At 36.1% G+C, this 20160-nt stretch overlaps 2 protein-coding genes across 3 annotated transcripts in view; one reads left to right on the forward strand and one right to left on the reverse strand.

Moving 5' to 3' along the window:
- Positions 1 to 17828, reverse strand: part of LOC136032668 (uncharacterized) — a 49650-nt gene extending 31822 nt beyond the window's left edge. The window contains exons 1-2 of the mRNA XM_065712956.1: positions 17601 to 17828; positions 6413 to 6567 (exon numbers count right to left, since the gene is read on the reverse strand). Coding sequence (XP_065569028.1) covers positions 6413 to 6567; positions 17601 to 17789 — 344 coding nt within the window. The 5' untranslated portion in view covers positions 17790 to 17828. The remainder of the gene's footprint in view (positions 1 to 6412; positions 6568 to 17600) is intronic.
- LOC136032667 (vacuolar protein sorting-associated protein 26B-like) overlaps positions 4136 to 20160 on the forward strand; it is a 65700-nt gene continuing 49675 nt past the window's right edge. Inside the window, exon 1 of one of the 2 annotated variants that reach the window (XM_065712954.1) lies at positions 4136 to 4257. In XM_065712954.1, coding sequence (XP_065569026.1) covers positions 4237 to 4257 — 21 coding nt within the window. In that variant the 5' untranslated portion in view covers positions 4136 to 4236. Of the gene's footprint in view, positions 4258 to 17963; positions 18104 to 20160 lie in introns of those variants that run through there. The other variant, XM_065712955.1, reaches the window with a different exon arrangement.

Raw genomic sequence — 20160 nt, forward strand, 5'->3', positions numbered from 1 at the left:
AATGAAACTAAAAATGCGTAAAGTGGGCTTGCTTACAGGTAACATTATCTATAGAGCGAAGCTCCATGAGGCCCGCTGGCAGCGGGGTGAGGTTTATATTCTATATTTTTTCAAAAAAGTGTTAAAAAAACCTCAGACTTGGTTTTTAAAATAAATATAGAACAACATATATAAAACAAATTCCAATTTATTCAAACAATAATAAAAAGATCAGTTTTTTTATGCCAGTTAAAATTTTTAGAAATGATTTCATTTTTTGTGATTAATATACAGTGGTTCATTTTTGGTCTATGTGTCCGATTCCACGTCTTCTTCGCTTAAAGGTGGTGCTTCTAGATCTTCCAAAGTTGTGTCTATGTCAATCCCGTGAATGACCAGTCGACTGATGACTGTTGTATCCGTTCTCTTTGAGTGAGCTGGGGGTTGCTAATTTGGAAAAACAGAAAAATTGAGGTATTTTTAACTTAAGAGCGGGTGACCGGATCTTAACGAAATTTAATATTTAGAAGCAACTCATGTCTCAGAGCTCTTATTTCAAATCCCGATCAGATCTTTGGACATTTGGGGTAGATGGAGGGGGACACCGGAAATCTTGGAAAACGCTTATAAATGTCTTAGATACGTGATTGACTTAACCGAACCGGATCCGCTCTCTTTGGTGGAGCTAGGTGGCGAGGTTCAGTGCTTTGGCGAGTTTGGTGCTTCTGGACGTGCTAAGACGATGAAAATTGGTAGGCGTGTCAGGGAGCTGCACAAATTGACTTGATAAAGTCGTTTTCCCCGATTCGACCATCTGGGGGGGGGGCTGAAGGGAGAGGAAAATTTAGAAAAATTGTAAGTATTTTTAACTTACGAATGAGTGATCGGATCCTAATGAATTTTGATATTTAGAAGGATTCGTGACTCAGAGCTCTTATTTTAAATCCCGTCCGGCAATAAGCCTCTGATTTTTTCTTTTAAAGCAATCTATTGATTCTTAGAATTTTGCTAGAGCTCATACCATATGAGCTCTTGGTTCTTGGCTCTTTCGACCTCATCACAAGTGCCACCATATAAGCTCTTAGCTCTTGTTTTATGCTGATTCAAAATATGCGAAATTCCATGCGGAGGAAAGTTTCAAGCATAAACATAATATCTTGGGCAGCGAGTAGGGTATGTTGAAACTTTCAAAGAAAGCTTAGTATAACTAAATGAAAAGGCACTTGTTGCATACTGGTTGTCAAGAGGGCGGTTCAGCATTATTTTGGGAACGGCTGAGGGTATTAAATTGAAACTTTTAAAACAGCTGCTCCTCCTACTACTACCGTTGCTACTGTTACTACTATGGAACTAAATCAAAAAAATTTAAGTGAATCCAGCATGTCAAAGTGGCTCATATGCAAGAACTCAGGAACAGAATAGGGTATCAAATTGAAACATTTAGTGAAAGTTTGTGTTGTTAATATAACTAAATCAAAAGGCACCATGCACATGCTGGTTTTCAAAAAGGCGTACCAACAATATCTCAGGAGCAACTGAGGTTATTGAGTTGATACTCTTAGGGCTACTACAACTAGTGCTTCTTCTGCTATCGAACTAAATCAAGAGTTTAAGCACATTCAGGCTGTAAAAATGACAGAGATACAATGTCTCTGGAAAGGATTAGGAATTTAAGTTTTGTTTTTCAGGGAGAGCTGAGGGGAGTGTAAAAACTAAATCAAAAGGTCCTATGAGGATCCAGATTGTAAAAAGAACATATTTTCAATATCTCAGGAACAGCTAGTTGTGTTACCTTAGAACTTTCGAGCATGTTAATGGGATTTTGAACAAAATCAAAAGAGACTATGTCCATCCAAGTTTTGCGAGAAGGGCGTAATTGTCATATATTAGGAACAATTCCAAGTATTAATTTGAAAATGTCAGGGCATGTCGAGGGGGGATTTTTAACTACATATAGATGTTAAAAAGGGTATCTGCCATGTCTCTTAAATGGCTAAGGGTATTAAGTTGAAACTTTCAGGGGATGTTAGGGTGTATATTGAACTGAATCAAAACCGATTACATACATATAAATTGTAAAAATGAGGTGTCAACAATATCTCAATAACGGTTGAAGGTATTAAACTGAACCTTTCGAGGCTACTACAACTACTAGTCATGCTACTGACACTGCGACTATTTATAAATGGAACTTTGACTTATTACGACTGTTACTGCTTACGTTTATAACTACTTGTGATTGCAACTAATCGTGTTCCGACTACTTGCGACTGCGACTGATGGTGAGGATGGATGGTGAACTATATATATATATATATATATATATATATATATATATATATATATATATATATATATATATATATATATATATATATATGTATATATAAACTTTTAGTTTCGCAAAAATTTTCATGGCACTGCCAAATTTCTTTGGTATAGTCACATTAATAAGCGACGCGAAAAAGAAGAAAACAAAACACTAGTTATTCCTCCTGACTTTCGTAATACATTTTTACAAAACTAGGTATAAAACTCTTCGCTAACCGCTAATGGGCACAGTCTACCGGCTGAAGTTTCTCAACAGGCACTGCATCCCTGCGTGGGAATCGTTTTGTTGTGGTTTGAGGGGGGGGGGAATGGTTTTGTGGATTGGGTGGATCAGAGATTTTCTTCTGAAATCCATGCAGAGTTTCTCTCTTCTTTTTTCCAAAGTTCGCATTTTAAACTTTGTCAGCAGCTCTTCATGCAACAGGGCTTCAAAACTATCACTAGAGCTCTTTTCTGAACTCTTTCTGAAACAATTACTTACATATGCAGCTACTTACGACCACGACTACTAAAACTTGACACAGTGACTGAGACTACTTGTGACTGCTACTGCGACTGCTTGGAGCTGCTACACTGCTACTACTAATACAGCTATTATCAAGCTACTTACGACCGCGACTACTAAAACTTGACACAGTGACTGAGACCACTTGTGACTGCTACTGCGACTGCTTGGAGCTGCTACACTGCTACTACTAATACAGCTATTATCAAGCTACTTACGACCGCGACTACTAAAACTTGACACAGTGACTGAGACCACTTGTGACTGCTACTGCAACTGCTTGGAGCTGCTATTGTGACAATTACAACTGCTACTACTAATACAGCTATTATCAAACTAACTGAAAAAAAAATTAAGTGCATGCAAGTTGTCAAAATGGCACAGATGCAATATCTCAGGAATAGAATAGGGTATTACGTTGAAACCTTCAGGGAAAGTTGAGGGGGTTGAAAACTGTACAAAGATACATTTTGTGTTTACAGATTGTCAAAATGGTGACTATGCAATATCCCAAGAAAAACTCAGGGTATTACGCTGGGTATTATTGTTTACACATAGTATATGTTATTGCGATAGGTATGAATTTTTTACCTTTACTTTCCAATAAGATGTAGGGCATTCCAGTGAGCCTTTCAGAGAATGTTGAACTAAATCAAAACACGTTATGTGAACACGGATTGTCAGAAGGGTGTAACACAGGAATCACTGATTATATTAATTTGGAAAATTCAGGAAATGATAAGGGATATGATCAAAAAGACTTTATTTGCATGCAACCACTACTACTACAACTACCACCACTACTACTACTACATTTACAATATTGAGGGGAAACTCGAACTAAATCAAAAGACGCTATGTGCAAGCACACTGTCAAATAGCATATCTCGAAAATTGACTTAGATATTAAGTTTTAACTTTCAGAGAATCCTTAAAGGTGAAGATTGTCTCACCAAAAGGCAATATGTGCACACTACTACTAATATTATTGTTACTGCAACATTTACTAGTACTACTACCACTTCTATTGCAACTACTTGTAAGGTTAATAGCATTGAGATAAAAATTTCAAAAATTATATGAAGATGCAGGTTATTAAAAAGACATACCCGCAATGTCATAGCTATGGCTAGCTGTATTAAGTTGAGAGTTCCAGGACTGGATGAGAAGGATGTTCTTCTGACCAAAAGGCAATATGTTAATACTAATAATGCTTGTAATATTACAGATATTCAATACTTCTGCTAGGAATATCAATACTACCTCTGTGACGACTATTACAACTATACCTCAGGATATGAAGGTGAAATTTTCAAGGGATTTTGAGGGAGGATGGTGAACTGATTCACAACGTGTCGTTTGTATGCAGGGTGTCAAAAGAGCGTAACAGCATTATCTTAGGAACAGTTTGGCGTGTGAAGATGAAAATAACAGGGCTTGTTGTAAGTGATGTTGAACTAACCCAAAGAAAATATTTTTTGCATAATTTGCATTTGAAAACATGATTTGCACTTTACTGAAAACAAAATAAATTTTTAATGTTTCCACTTTTTTGCTTTCGCAAATACAATTTTATCAAGACTTTAAGGAAAAAATTTGAGTATATGTCAATTAAACTGACAATCCACGGCTTTTTTTCAGTAAAGCGCAAATTTCGTTCTCGTCTTGAGAAGGCATGGGGGTTATCAGCCCTACTCATGTTAATTTCTGCTCGTTTTGAGTTTGAATCGGCTATTTATTGTAATCTGCTTGTTTTTTTAGTATCCTTTATTTATTGATAGTGGTTTGTGATAGTTCTACACTTGAAAGCTTATTTGACTTTATATCTGTTCTTATTATTACTATTTCTGTTCTTACTATTACTCTTATTATTAATATTTCTGTTATTACTATTTCTTATTATTTGGCTAAATAGAGCTCAATGCTATTCTTTGAAAAACTTGTTTTGTGGATTTTTTTAAAATTAATTAGCAAAAAAGGCACACCATATTTATTTCTATAATTTTTGGAGCGGGGTGACAGGAGAGGGTAGACACAACAAACCCACAACAGGCCCTCCCATCATGTTGATTGAAAATCATTGCCCAATCCTGATAAAAACAAGAGCCAAGAGCTCACACAGCACTTGTGACGAGGTCGGGATCTAAAGTTAGACTCGGTATTGGAGTTGTCGACTTTGCTGTTTGTGCAGAAGCACTGAACTCGCCAAACAACTGGAAATCTCCCCCCCCCCCATCAACTCCCTCAAATAGATAGGATCTGGTCAATCCGTTCAACGTATCTAGAACTTGTGCTTATTCTTCCCATCAAGTTTCATCTGGATCTCTCCACTCTAAGCGTTTTCCAAGATTTCCACTTCTCCCCTACATCCCCTAATGTCCCCTAATTCGATCTGAATTAGAAATGGAGCACCTGAAACATGAGATCTTTCTATATATCAAGTTTCATTTAGATCCAATCATCCATTCATAGGATAAACATAACTAAATTTTCGCGATTTCACCTCCCTCCAGCCCCCCCTAGATGGTTGAATCGGGGAAACGACTGTTATCAAGTTAATTTGTGCAGGTCCCCGATACACCTACCAATTTTCATCATCCTAGCACAACCAGAAGCACCAAACTCACCAAAGCACAGGAACCCTCCCCCCCTTCCGACTCCCCCAAAGAGAGCGGATCCGGTTATGTCAATCACGTATCTAGAACTTGTGCTTATTCTTCCCACCAAGTTGTGTCATGATCTCTCCACTCTAAACGTTTTCCAAAATTTCTAGTTTCTTCCTCCAACCCCCCCCCCCCCAATGTCACCGGATCTGGTCGAGATTTAAAATAAGAGCTCTAGGACACGAGGTCCTTCTAAATTTCAAATTTCATTAAGATCTGAATCAACCATTTGTTAGTTAAAAATACCTCGTTCTTTCTAATTTTTCCAAATTAACAGATGCCCCCCCCCCCTAGATGGTCAAATCGGGAAGCGACTATTTCTAATTTAGTCTGGTCCCTGATACGCCCGCTAACTTTCAGCGATCTCTTTATCGATCACATATCTAGTTTTGGCTCTTCTTCATGTAGAGATTGAGATCATCATGCATTGAAACCCAGGACCTCTTGCACCCTAGGTGAGAATCAAACTACTAGACCAACTAGCCACACCTAAGAACAACAATCATTTGCTTAATGGCAAATAAAAAATTTTCTGAACTATCTCATTCGTTCGCTCGCTCCCCCTCCCAGATGGTTGATTCGGAGAAGCAAACTATTTCTAATTTAATCTGGTCTGGTCCCTGATACGCCTGCCAACTTTCATTGTCCTAGCCTATCTGGAAGGACCCGAACTAGAAAAAGCGGGAACAATAGACCAACGGAGAGAAATTGCGATTGCTATGACACTTGGCTGATGGACAAGTGCCATAAAAAAAATGTGCAAAACACCCATCTTTCTAGTTAAAGCTAATTGAATACTACGTTTTATATTCATTTGTTTGGCATTTAAACAGGGCCCTGCATAGATTTAGTAGCCCTAAATTGGCCCCCCAGTGAAAAAGAACTAACTTTATTGAAAATGAAATTCTACTTTTTTTGGTACTAGACTGCTTACTTTATGGTAAATGGTGAATATGACACCCCTTTCATCTCTTTCTTCAATTTGGCCAAACTACTGATTTTTTCTCCAACATAACACAGAGTTCCAAGAAGCTCTTCTTGATATTTCTTACAGATGCCAATGTCTGATTGGATTGTCATCACCTTTTCCTATAATTTGAAACTATATAATCTGAGTGTTAAATACTATTAAAAATCCAATTCAAAATGAATTACAAGCACTCAAAATTCATTTTTTTTTAAGATATTAACACACACAACAAAGTTTTGGCCATGTAGGCTCAAGGCTCAAAGTAACTACAACATTTATCCCTGTTTCATGATTCTTGTAGCTTTTTTTTATATTAGTTTTTGCTCTTTTCGTTTTTCATATAATGTTGCCATTTGACTGGAACAGAAACTCAGTTTAGCCAAATTACTGTTTTTTCTCTAACATAAAGCACAATTCCAAGAAGTTCCTCTTGATATTTCTTACAGGTGACAATGTCTGCTTTGATGGTCAATGTTTTTCCTATCGTTTCTGGAAACATAACTTTAGAGCTGAAAAATATTAAAGGGCCAACTTAACAAGAAATGTGAGCCCTAAAGCAAACTTGTTTATCAGCATTAGCACATTCACCCAAGTTTTAGCCACTTGGAGTAGAAAATCAGGACCCACATTGACTTAATGAGGGCCAGGGATCAGCTCCCATAAGTTTTGGAATAAAATATTGTTGATCTACTTTTTTAGGGGGGGGGGTCGAGCCATGTGTCAGCTCCCTTAACTTTTGAAATAAAATCTTGTTAATATTTAGTTTTTGTGGGGAGGGGGGCAGGGGTTAGCTCCCATAAGTTTGGAATAAAATTGACTGTTGTTGATATTTTTGGAGGGGGAGGGGCGGCCCATATAGGGCCAGGGTCAGCTCCCATAAGTTTCGGAACGCAATATTGTAGACATTTTTTGGGGGTTGGATCAGGCCATGGTGGACAAGGGGCCAGCTCCCATAAGTATGGAATAATATATAATTAACATCTTTTTATTTTGAGTGGGGGGAGGGTCAGACCCTATATGGCCAGGGGTCAGCTCCCAAAGTTTTAGAATAAAATATCATCAGATTTTTTTTTTTTTGGGGGGGGGGGGGGGAGGGGGATCAGACCATGGAGAGTCACGAGTTGGCTTCCATAAGTTGTTAATAAATGGGGGGGGGGGTTAGGCCATGCATCAGCTCCCTTGAGTTTTGGAATAAAAACTCATTACTTTTTTCGTGAGAGGGAAAAAGCCATGGAGGGCCAGGGGTTAGCTACTTTAAGTTTTGGAATAACATATCACTAGTTTTTTGGAGGGGTGGGGGATGAGTTTGGGCCATGGAGGGCCAGGGGTCAGTTCCATAAGTTTCGGAATAAATATCGTTAATAAGCTGCTTTGTTTTGAGGGGGTCAGGCCATGGAAGGCCATGGCCAACTCCCATAAGTTTTGAATAAAATACAGCTTATAATTCTTTTTTTGGGGGGGGCAGGACATGGTAGGCCAGGAGTCGGGTAATGGTGCGCCAGGTGTTGGGCCATGGTGGACCAAGAGTAAGCCCCCATAAGTTTTACAATGACATACTATTAATATTTTATGGGGAAGGGGAAGGATCAAGCTATAGAGGGTCAGCTCTGATAAGTTTTGGAATATAAGATCACTAATAAGTTTTTTTTTTGGGGGGGGGGAATGGGCTAGGGATCAGCTCCCTAAAGTTTTGGAATAAAAGAGCAGAAATAAGTTTTTTTTAATTTGGGGGAGAGGGGGATTGAGCAATGAAGGGCTGGGGGTCAACTCCCTAAAGTTTATAATAAAATATTGTTAATATTTTTTTTATTTGGGGGGGGGGGGTCAGGTGATGGAGGACCAGGGGTCAGCTCCATTATGTCTCGGAATAAAATTTCATCAATAGTTTTTTTTGTGAGGAGAGGGGATTGGGCCCTTGAGGGTCAGGGGTCAGCCCGTAATTTAGGAATAAAATATTTTTTATTGGGGGGGGGGGATATCTGATCTTTGAATTATTTGAAAAAACCTAAAATAAAACGTCATATGCCTAGGGTGTATCTTACAACACCTACCTTGGCTCTGGGAGGGTTGTTTGACCCTGGAGTTTTGTTACTTGATCTTTGAACTTTTTTTTAACAAAATCTTGAAATTTTTATTTGAAGTCCTTGGGTGAAAAAGGACAGCGAGAGGTGCTAGTTGCCCTCCAAATCACTTTTGATTCTTAAAAGGGGCACAAGAACTTTTAATCAAATGACCTCCCCTCAAAGTTTATACAACCACCCCTTCCATATGAAGTGCCTCTGATAAAAACAAAAAATAAATAATTATAACATTGAAGCTTTATGGCCTTTATCTTAAGGAATTACTATAATATTGCCTCTGATCTAGGGTGAAGAAGATTGCAGACATGACAGGCCTATAGCATACCTATTTAAATTTTAATAAAAATATGTTGTCCTAATTTTGGGTTTTAAAACACTTTTCATTGATTTTAGTTTATGAAAAGGTAATTATTATCAGGCTATTTCAGCTGAATTTCAAGCCATGCCAAATCTGTGCTGAGTTAAGTTAACAGGCTCAAAAACACATTTTGTCCCTGATTTAAGCAGTAGGCCCAGGTTACATCAATGATTCAAGTTTACTTTTAATAACTTGGTAGAAATACTAGTTCAGTGCCCATTAGAGGGGGAAGCAGTGGATATAGGTACTTCAAAATACCTTTCCAAGGAATCATTAAGGACCCATATCTTTTTCTAGGAGTTTCATTCCCCTGGTCACACTGCTTTTGAAGATCAACAAAAGCCCTTAACCAGCAAATAGAATTTTACTACAAATGGCCTATACTTTTTTTTCTAACTGATATCTGTTGTTCAAGTAGATTTAAGATTAATTAAGAATTAACCTATTCCTAAAAAACTCTTTAGTCTAAATTGAAAAATCCATTTTAATCCATTGATGGTATATATGTAACTTTCAATGCATTAATCAATTTCAATCCATTGATGGTAAATATGTAGTTTTCATTTGCGATTTTGTTAGAACAAAAGTGAATAGATCACTTGCATTTTTTTATGCCTTTCATTTTCACTAATCATTTTTTTAAATATTGATAATTTATAATTTTAATTTTATTAATAATTAATTTTATAATTAATTAATAATTAATATCAAATACTAATTTTATAATACGATTTTAATAATTTAAAATTTTTATTTTATTCACTAATCAATTCAGGGAAAAAATTACATTTTGAGCCCTTCAAGGGGCTGAAACCTAACCGAATTTTTAAAAAGAGCCTGAAACCCCACAAAAATGCAATCCCAGCAAAACTGACATCATTTTAGGGGTTTCTAGCTTTTTTAAAATTTCTGTCATTTTTTTTTCATAATAACATTTTACTATTAAAAGTAATAAAAATAATAATCACCATTCCTAAGTCAGTTATAAATGAAAATTCTTTCTTGGTAAAATTGCAGTACACAAGACAGTGTGGCTAGGATAAAAACAAATGTAGGCTACTACTTGATGCCTTTTTTATTTACTCTTTCATGATTCTGTAATCACTTCTGGGCAAATTGCATCTTGAATCCTAATTAAATTAAATATACTCCATATATGAAATGGGTTGTCCCCTCCGCAGTCCTTCGCTCTTTACGCTAAAGTTTGACTCTTTGCCACAATTCTACTTTTTAAAACAATTAAAAACTTTCGCGTAAAGAGCGTGGGACTGCGGAGGGGACAACCCATTTCATATACGGAGTAATTTCTGTTCGTTTTAAGTTTTAATGTCGCTCCTTACTTTCAGTTAAAAAAACTAGTTTTTTTGTATTTAATTTCTGAACGTTTTTGAATTAATGCATGTTTGATTTTGGCTCTCCGCACATAAATTATTGAAATGAAATTAGTATATTAATTTTTTTTTTGGCTAAATGGCTTTCTCTTAGTTTTGATCAGACGATTTTGAGAAATAAGGGGTGGGGAAGGAGGCCTAGCTCCAATTTTTCGGTTACTTAAAAAGGCTACTAGAACTTTTAATATTCAACGAACGTTTTTATTAGTAAAAAATATAAGTAACTTAAGAATTAACTTGCGTAACAAACTTTTATATTCTTATATTTTTATTATGTGTACGAGGGGGTTTGTACCCTCGTTAATACCTCGCTCTTTACACTAAATCGTAAGTTTTGTCCCAATTCTTTAAGAATGACCCCTGAATCAAAAAGGCCGTAGAATAAATAGTTGAAATTACTAAAAATATTTTAGCATAAAGAGCGAGGTATTTATCTCCTCCTAAATACCTCGCTCTTTATGCTAAAGTATTTTTAGAACCCCTCATATGCGTAATAATCTCTGTTCGTTTTAAATTTCAATGCTATTCCTTACTTTCATTTGAAAAAACGTTTTCATGTTTTTTTTATAGTAATGCTAGAAAATCCTGCGCCCTTTTCATTGAATTTTTCTTCCCCCATGACATATTCCTCAAAGGAAAGATCCTCCCACAAAGCCCTCTCCCATCAACCCCACCCCCCAAACCAAAAAATCCCCACGAAAACGTCTGTACACTTCCCAATAACCATTACTATATGTAAACACTGTTCAAAGTTTGTAACTTGCAGCCCCTCCCTCAGGGATTGTGGGGGAGTAAGTCATTCCCAAAGACATATTTCTTATGGTTTTCGACTATGCTGAACAAAATGGCTATATTAAAATTTTAATCTGTTGACTTTTGAAAAAAAATGAGCATGGGAGGGGGCCAATTTGCCCTCCAATTTTTTGGTCACTTAAAAAGGGCACTAGAACTTTTCATTTCCGTTAGAATGAGCCCTCTCACGACATTCTAGGACCACTTGGTCGATAAGATGACCCCTGGGAAAAAAAAACAAAAAAAAAACAAACAAATAAACACGCACCTGTGATTTGTCTTCTGGCAAAAAATAAAAAATTCCACATTTTTTAGATAGGAGCTTGAAATTTTGCTATAGAGTTCTCTGATATACCGAATGCGATAGTGTGATTTTCGTTAAGATTCTATGACTTTTAGGGGATGTTTCCCCCTTTTTTCCAAAATAGGGCAAATTTTCTCAGGCTTGTAACTTTTGATGTCAAAGACTAAATTAATTGAAACTTATATATTTAGAATCAGCGTAAAAATTCGATTCTTTTGATGTATCTTTTAGCATCAAAATTCCGTTTTTTAGACTTTCGTTTACTATTGAGCCGGGTCGCCCCTTACTACAGTTCCTTACCACTAACTGTCTGAAAAGAAAATAATTCGGTATTTCGGGGCTTCTGACATTATTACTCCTTTGCGGAAGTTAGGCTCAAAATTGAAAAAGGATTATATTTTTTCTCTGGGCCCCTTCCACCTCTTAGTTCGTTTATTTTCCCGTTAGTTTTCACCTGTTTTCGCTTTATAGTTGTGTTATCTCTTAGCAGTTCTTTCGTTAGTTGAGTTATGGCTGTGGTATATATGTTTTATCGCTCGTATAGTTGTGTTATTTTCAAATTATACTCCATAATAGAGAGGCTCCGAACACCCAGCATTGTATATTAAGCTCTTAATTTGACGTTTTTTTCTAACGTGACCAGATTCGTCCTGCGACCTTTTCATTGAAATTTTTCCCCCATGGCATATTTCTCCAAGGAAAGATCCTCCCACATAGCCCCCTCCCTCAACCCTACCCCCAAAACCAAAAAATCCCCCTGAAAACGTCTGTACACTTCCCAATAACCATTATTATATGTAAACACTGGTTGAATTTTGTAACTTGCAACCCCTCCCCCAGGGACTGTGGGGGAGTAAGTCATCCCCAAAAACATAGTTATTATGATTTTCGACTATGCTAAACAAAATGGCTATCTCAGAATTTTGATCTGTTGACTTTGGGAAAAAAATGAGCGTGGGAGGGGGCCTAGATGCCCTCCAATTTTTTTGGTCACTTAAAAAGGGCACTAGAACTTTTCATTTCCGTTAGAATGAGCCCTCTTGCGACATTCTAGGACCACTTGGTCGATACGATGACCCCTGGAAAAAAAAAAAAAAAACAAATAAACACGCACCCGTGATTTGTCTTCTGGCAAAAAATGCAAAATTCCACATTTTTGTAGATAGGAGCTTGAAACTTCTACAGTAGGGTTCTCCGATACGCTGAATCTGATGGTGTCATTTTCGTTAAGATCCTACGACTTTTAGGGGGTGTTTCCCCCTGTTTTCCTTAATAAGGCAAATTTTCTCAGGCTCGTAACTTTTGATGGCTAAGACTAAACTTGATGAAACTTATATATTTAAAATCAGCATTAAAATGCGATTCTTTTGATGTAGCTATTGATATCAAAATTCGATTTTTTAGAGTTTTGGTTACTATTGAGCCGGATCGCTCCTTACTACAGTTCGTTACCACGAACTGTTTGAAAGGGCTCAAAACAGGTCATAGTAAGCAAAAGTTTAAAAATGTGTTTCTAAGAAAACTGGCTTATGAGAAAGACTAAGAAAAATGCAGAAGACTATTAAGGCTAAAGGAAAGAATAATTATGACTTGTCAATCACATAAAAATGGCAATGTTTTCTCACTAGACAGTTTTTTTTCAAACTCTTTTTAAACTTTTGCTTCCTATGACCTGTTTGCGCCTTCTTAGGCCATTGAGGGCTCCAATCCAATTTGCCCTAGAAATGATCATTGAACTGTGAATAAGCATTAACAAAAAATCAATTCATGTATTCATTTTCTTCCTAGCTAAATTATGTTATAAACTACAAATTTATCTTTTTTTTCTCACTAGCAAGGTTTTTGTTTTTAAAAGTACATTTTAAAATTTTGGTTAGTATGGCCTGTTTTGAGGCATGAGGTCAAAATGTAATTCCCTCTAGGGTAGGCTAAGTTTAGAGTAGTTTAAGTTACTCAAATAAGAATAAGATGAACATACTACTCAATGCCTTTTTTATACTCTTTCTGAATGTAGCCACTTTATTTGCAAATTCAACTTTAAACCCATTATGGACCCTCAAAGATGACACCCTTTTTTCTTTTTCTTAGCTATAAGTCTATAGAAGTGCTGGTAACAACAATACTTACTTCATCATATGCAGAATAAGTGTGGTTAATAAATTTCAACCACAGCTCAACTATACTTTACCTCCACCCCACCATCATGTTAAAATATTTAGCCCAAATTATATATTTCTCATGTGTTTTCTGGTTCTTGATTTTGTCACAGTAAATTCAATTCAGGGTAAACTGATTGAAAGAAGAGTAATGCTAAAAGGATATAGGCCTAGATAAGTCTCTTCACATAAGAAAACATTGAAAAAATAGTTCTTACTTCATAATATGCAGAATAATCATAGTTAGCACATATTGCATGGGGAAGACCTTTATCTTCACTTCTTTCATTGTTTTACCCTTTTCTACCACATTTCAAAATTTTGTGTCTATTCTCCAAGTCTTGAAAAACACATGCAAGCAAATACCCAACTGCCATCTAACCTAGCATAACCTAACCCAATTTCTCACTATCTTTCTATTAACATGTGATATGAGGTACCATCCTGATCTTGTCCAACTATCCCCATAGCACCATCAAACTTAATAAGTGATCCAATGTCAAAATTATGAATTATTGAAGATATGGTCTTAACCAGGATAAACTTGATGTTAACAAATCTAAAGGATCAGACGGGATACACCCAAGGCTTCTCAAAGTGTCAAAATGTTCTCAGTTCTCTCTTGTGTAGACTCTTCCAGCTATCCTTACAAAACAGAGAACTAACTTTGTATTGAAAAACATCCTATATTACACAAATCCACAAAAAGGCCCAAAAGATCATACAGGAAATCACTTGTCCTATCAGCATCAGTACTGCAATTGTAAAGGTGCTTAAGATATTTGTCAACAAAGTTCTAATTCACCCTTGGAAATTAACAACATTCTCACTTCCACTCAACATAGCTACAGATGGCTTCAATGTTGGATGATGATTTACCTGTTGACTTAGTGGTCCCAGACCTCTCAAAAGCAGGACAGGGTTTGTCATGATTCCTAACCACCAAAATAAAAGCAGCAGCTGTTGATGATGTTATTGTCCAGTGCATACAGTTTCTTTTCAGAAAGAACACAAGTTGTAGGAGTTCATGACTCTTATTTCCCCCTGTCTACACCTGTTTCATGTAGCATTCCCTAGGGGACCATTCTTCCCATTCTCCCCAGGGGCCAAGTCTCTTCAACTCATATATAACCAATGCACCCAATCTTTTTTCAAACCTCCTCACTCTTTATGTTGATAATTCAAAACTTCTTGGTAAAGCAGCCACACCGTCTGACCTGCAATTTATCCAAAAGGACCTTGCCATTCTTGGGACTTAGGCTGATACATAGCTCCTCTCTTTCAATGCTGATGAATGCCATGTAATCCATTTTGGCAATCATAATATACATTAGCAATACCACTCCCAAGGTAACCCCCTTTTTGTAGTCCTTGAAGGAAGAGATCTTGGAGTAATTGTTGATTATCAGCTTGAGTTCAGCACCAATGTAGAATTTGCATTGTTTTATGCCTTCTAATCTCTTGGAATGATCAAAAGAATTATCTCTACCAGATGCCCAAGTGTGTTTATAAAGCTCTACAAGGCACTAGTTTGCCTACACCTAGAGGTGGAAATGTCAACAGGTAAATCATCATGCAACAATGATGTAGCCTGTTGAAGCCATGTTGAGTGGAAGTGAGAATATTGTTAATTTCCAAGTATGAATTAGAGCTTTGTTGACAAATCTCTCAAGCACCTTTACAACTGCTGAAGTGATCCTGATAGGACAAGTGATTTTCTGCATGATCTTTGGGGCCTTTTTGCAGATTTGTGTGATTTAGGATGTTTTCCAAATGGATTTTGGATGTTTTCCTTTTTGTAGTCTCTGAAGAAAGAGATCTTGGAGTCATTGTTGATTATCAGCTTAATTTCAGCACAAATGTAGAATCTGCATTGTTGTCTGCCTTCTAATCCCTTGGAAATGATCAAAAGAACTATCTCTAGCAGATTCCCAAGTGTATTTATGAAGCTCTACAAGGCACTAGTTTGCCCACACCTAGAGATGGAAATGCCCCAGACATCACCCTATTTCAAGAAGGACAAAGAACTACTAGTAAGAGTACAACAAAGAGCAACAAAAATGGTTCAATAAATGCCATAAAATGAGCATTTACATTACTTGAAGCTTCCTACTCTTGTATACCTTCAACATGGCAACATTACTATGGCCTACTCTTGAAACATAGCAACATTACTATGGCCCCCATAAAATGAGCATTTACATCACTTGAAGCTTCCTACTCTTGTATACCTTCAACATGGCAACATTACTATGGCCTACTCTTGAAACATGGCAACATTACTATGGCCAACTCTTGAAACATGGCAACATTACTATGGCCCCCATAAAATGAGCATTTATATTACTTCAAGCTTCCTACTCTTGTATACCAGAGGAAACATGGTAACATTACTATGGCCCACAAAATCATTTCCAAAAATGCTCTCCCTGGTCTTCCCCCCCCCTCAGAATGTTTGGTGACTAGAGGGCATTCCAAGAAAATCTTCAAGATATGCTTCTTAGTCTGAGAAAGTGGCCATTTTTTTTCAACCAGCAAGTAACAAACTTTTAGAATCAGCTCTCTGAAGATACAGAGGTATCTCTGTATCTTCCAAGATACCTGTAGAGGTAGCTCATTCAACAACTGCATTCAAGTGAAATCTGGATAAAGAATAGCTACAGCAAGAGTTCTTCTACAGATGGGAAGCTGTTGAGTCCTTGACCCAAATGAAGTAAGCAACTTCATTAAACAACCCACAGCAGTCATAATAGAGCATAAAAAAGATGGAAAATCCTTAGATTTGCTCCAAGCTGCAATTTAAGGTAATGAGAAATAATTAATGCTTATTTTTCAGAAATTTGGTAAAAAATTGTACAACAATGAAAGAAGTAAAGATTTTCCCTCTACAAAATGAGCTAACTATAATTATTCTACATTTTTTGAAATAAGAATTGTTTTCTTAACATGTCTCCTTGAAGGGGCTTATCTAGGCTTACACCAGTAACATCAGTTTATCAGCATTATATTATCTAAAATAACAGAAAAAGATATCATCTTTGAAAGTTCATAAATAAATTAAAATTGAACTGCAAAGCAAAGTAATTATCAGCCTATGTTTCAAAAGAACATAAAAAGGCATCAAGTGATATGTTTGACTTATTCCTAGGTCAGTTTTCTAAACTGTTTCAAATTTAGGTAAAATTCTAGTTGAGTGACTTCTTGCTATCTCAGAAAGGGGTTAGGTTAGGAAAATGAAACTCTCAGGGATGGGTCTACAGGCTAAAGTATATCCAGGGAGGGTATTTTAAAGTACCCACCTTCACTTCTTCTCCCTCTAGAGAGCCCTGACATTTGCCTATTGAAATTTTGAAAAAACAACATTTTACCTTAACTTTCAGTTACCAGTTGCCTTTTCTCTGCCTTCTGAAAAGTTCTGTTTTCTGTAAAAGTTTTCTCTAGTTCTGAAAATTTCTGTTATTTGAGTAGAAGTCTGAGCCATATCAATGTTGTTTTTTTCCAAAATTTAGGAAATGTATTTGCATATCTTTAAAACCTTATAAATTGGGATTAAGCAAAGTTGTGAAGCTGAAAACAATTTTGTTGTAGGCTACTTTATTCAAGCAGAAGATGTATTTTTCAAGGTTTCACTTTTATAACACACATATTTTTTAAGATCATCAAAGGTCAGGGCCCTCTATGGGGAGAACGGGTGGAGGTAGGTACTTCAAAATACCTTCTTGGGACATAGGCTACTTTAGCCTATAGACCCATCTCTAAAAGTTTTATTTTCCTAACCTAACCCCTTTCTGAGATAGCAAGAAGTCAATCAACTAGAATTTTACCCAAATTTATGCTTATCAGCATTTACTGAACTGCAAAAGAGAACAAAAGATATCAAGTGATGCTTTTGATTTGATCCAAAGTAAATCATATTGAGAACTGCATATTTACCCTCTTGACTTGAGCTGGCCTATCTGAATAGGTTAACAAGTTAGCAAAACTACTCTTAAAGGGTTCTCTAGGCCTTGATTCAACACGAAACTTTGTATCTTGGCAAATTCTTTGTTAGCCTCTTAGGCTAGGCCTACCTTCACTGTTTTAAGCCAGCTTAATTCATCCAAAAGCAACTGTTGACTGCTAGCAATGCATTCATGATCACTAAGAGCAACAGTAATATCATGTGTGCGTTCTCCCAGTGAATTGTAGAGATCGGTTGCATTGCGCTGGTTCAGTTCTAACTTTCTCAGATGTAAATTCGCAGAGTTTTCATCCTCCATTTTTTAAATTGAATTAGAATTTTGAAAAGATTCGATAATAACTTAGATGGCAGGAACTTGTTAAAAATACAATTATACTGGTTTTTCTTTAATTTTAATAAAATGAAAACATTCAATTATTTCATTGTTTATTTTCAAAAATTTCAATGAACTTTTTTTTACTTGCATTCCGTTGAACATTCTTCCATTATAAAAACTCTGTAGTAGAAGCAAATAATTTAAAACTGAACCTGAAGCCCTATCTCTTATATGTTTTATGCACTTCAATATAAAAGATCGTTTATGTTTTAAGCATTATTCTAGTTACAAAAATGGTAATAATTTTTATCAATTAATCATTGGTGAAATTATATTTTAGCTACTTTTCTATCTTGGAAAGGGGTTAGGTTAGGGAAATGAAATTCTTAGGGGTAGGTCTACCAACTAAATTATGTTCTGGGAAGGCATTTTGAAGTACAAAAAGTTACTCCTTCTCCCTGTAGAGGGCAGTGACCTTTAACAATCTTAGTGTTGTGAAAGTGAAACCTTGCAAAACAGACCTGCTTAAACAAAGTAGGCCTACTAGAAAACTGTGTTCAGCTTCACAACTTTTCTCAATCCCAATTTATGAGTTTTCAAAAAGATTTCCTAAATTTAGAAAAAAGCCACTGATATAGCTTAAAATTCTACCCAAAAAAGAGGAATTGTATTTTCAGTGCTAAAAGGGAAATAGAAACTGATAGGCCTAGTTGAAATTTAAGGTAAATGTTTTTTTGTGAAACTTTCAATAGGTTTAGACCTGTTGAGTGGGAAAATTTCTAAGACCTAAAAACAAGAAGAGAATCAACATAGAAGCTTCACAATACCTTCACAGAGTAGGTTTTTGCCCCTGGGTTCATTACTGAAAGTTTCATCTTCCTAACCTAGGCTACCTCCTATCCAGGGTAGTGAAAAGGAGCTTGGTAAAATTCTGGTTAATTGACTTCTTGTTATCTCAGAAAGGGTTTAGGTTAGGAAAATGAAACTTTCAGGGATGGGTCTACAGGCTAAAGTATGTCCCAGGAAGGTACTTTTAAGTACCCACCTCCTGTTGTTTTTTTATTATTATTAATTCCTATTCTTTTTCAAATAATGCCAGGAAATCCAGCTCCCACTCTATGGAAATTTCCATCCCCCAAAGGAAAATTCCTCCCACTTAAAATATCCCCCTTAAAATTCCATCTTTGATGAAAATTCCCCCCAGAAAACTTCTTGCAAATGATTCTGCCTGAAAAATCTTAGTTAAAAAAAAATTATTTCAGCTGGAAATCCTTCCTATGTAGTAAAATTTTTCCTGGAACTCCCCCCTCAGTTGAAAGTGGCTCCTGCAGCAGTTTCACCAAAGTGGATTTCTCCCATGAGAAGTTTTCCCATGAAAAATCTTTTCTTCAAAAAAATCCCCCTCATTTCTTGGAAAAGTCCTTCAAAAAATTCTAATCCTTTTGAAAATTTTTCCCAGACAATATCCCCATAACATTTTCACATGTAAAAGTAAGACAAAAAGAAGAATTTTATATATGGGAATTACTCCCCCAGTGTAGGATTCCCCTAGGAAGTTTATCCTTGGAAACTTCCCTGCCCACAAAAAAACTCTCCTTGGAGAAAACCTCCCCCCAGCAGAAAATTCCCTCCTCACCCAGAAAAATTGTGTTGGATAAAAAATTGCTGAAAAAGTTTCTCTAACCTACAGAAAGCAAGTCAAACTATAGATTCTTATAGTAAAAAAAAACCCCTAACAATATAAAATATTATTTTTCCCATGAAAAAGGCTGTGTCAATTAAAATCAAACAGTAATTTAAAACATTTTTCCCCAAAATAAGTTTTTCCAAGAAAAGCAAAGAGCTCCATTAAGCCAAGTATGACCAGAAATAAAGTCAAATAACCTTCCAAGCATAAAACTACCAAAAACACTGTCAATAAATGTATGAAACTCTAAATGAACAGAAATTAAAAACAGATTTTGATAGCAATAAGTAGGCCTAAATCATAAGAATTTACTTTACATGCTGATTCCAAATATACAAAGTTCAACTGTTTTTGTTTCACCTTTCAAAACTTGTTACCAGAAAAGAATTTAAACAGTTTTTAAAAAAAGTGCAAACAACCCCAAAAAAAGAAGTGCTGTAATGATGAAAGTTGCACCATTCAGTTGAAACCCTCTAAAATTGTGGACAAGAAGGAAGCAATTCTTACAAACAGATAAAGTTAAATATTTTCCCAAGGATATTTTTGCTTCCCAGGGTTTTTTTTTAGTTCCCAGTGGTGACCACAATAACCCATTGGTCATAGAATCATGACTACAGCAATAGCTGCAGCTTGAAAAGAGCAAACCACCATCCATAGAAATCGAAA

Source organism: Artemia franciscana, chromosome 11 (genome assembly GCF_032884065.1).
Source record: "Artemia franciscana chromosome 11, ASM3288406v1, whole genome shotgun sequence".
NCBI lineage: Eukaryota > Metazoa > Arthropoda > Branchiopoda > Anostraca > Artemiidae > Artemia > Artemia franciscana.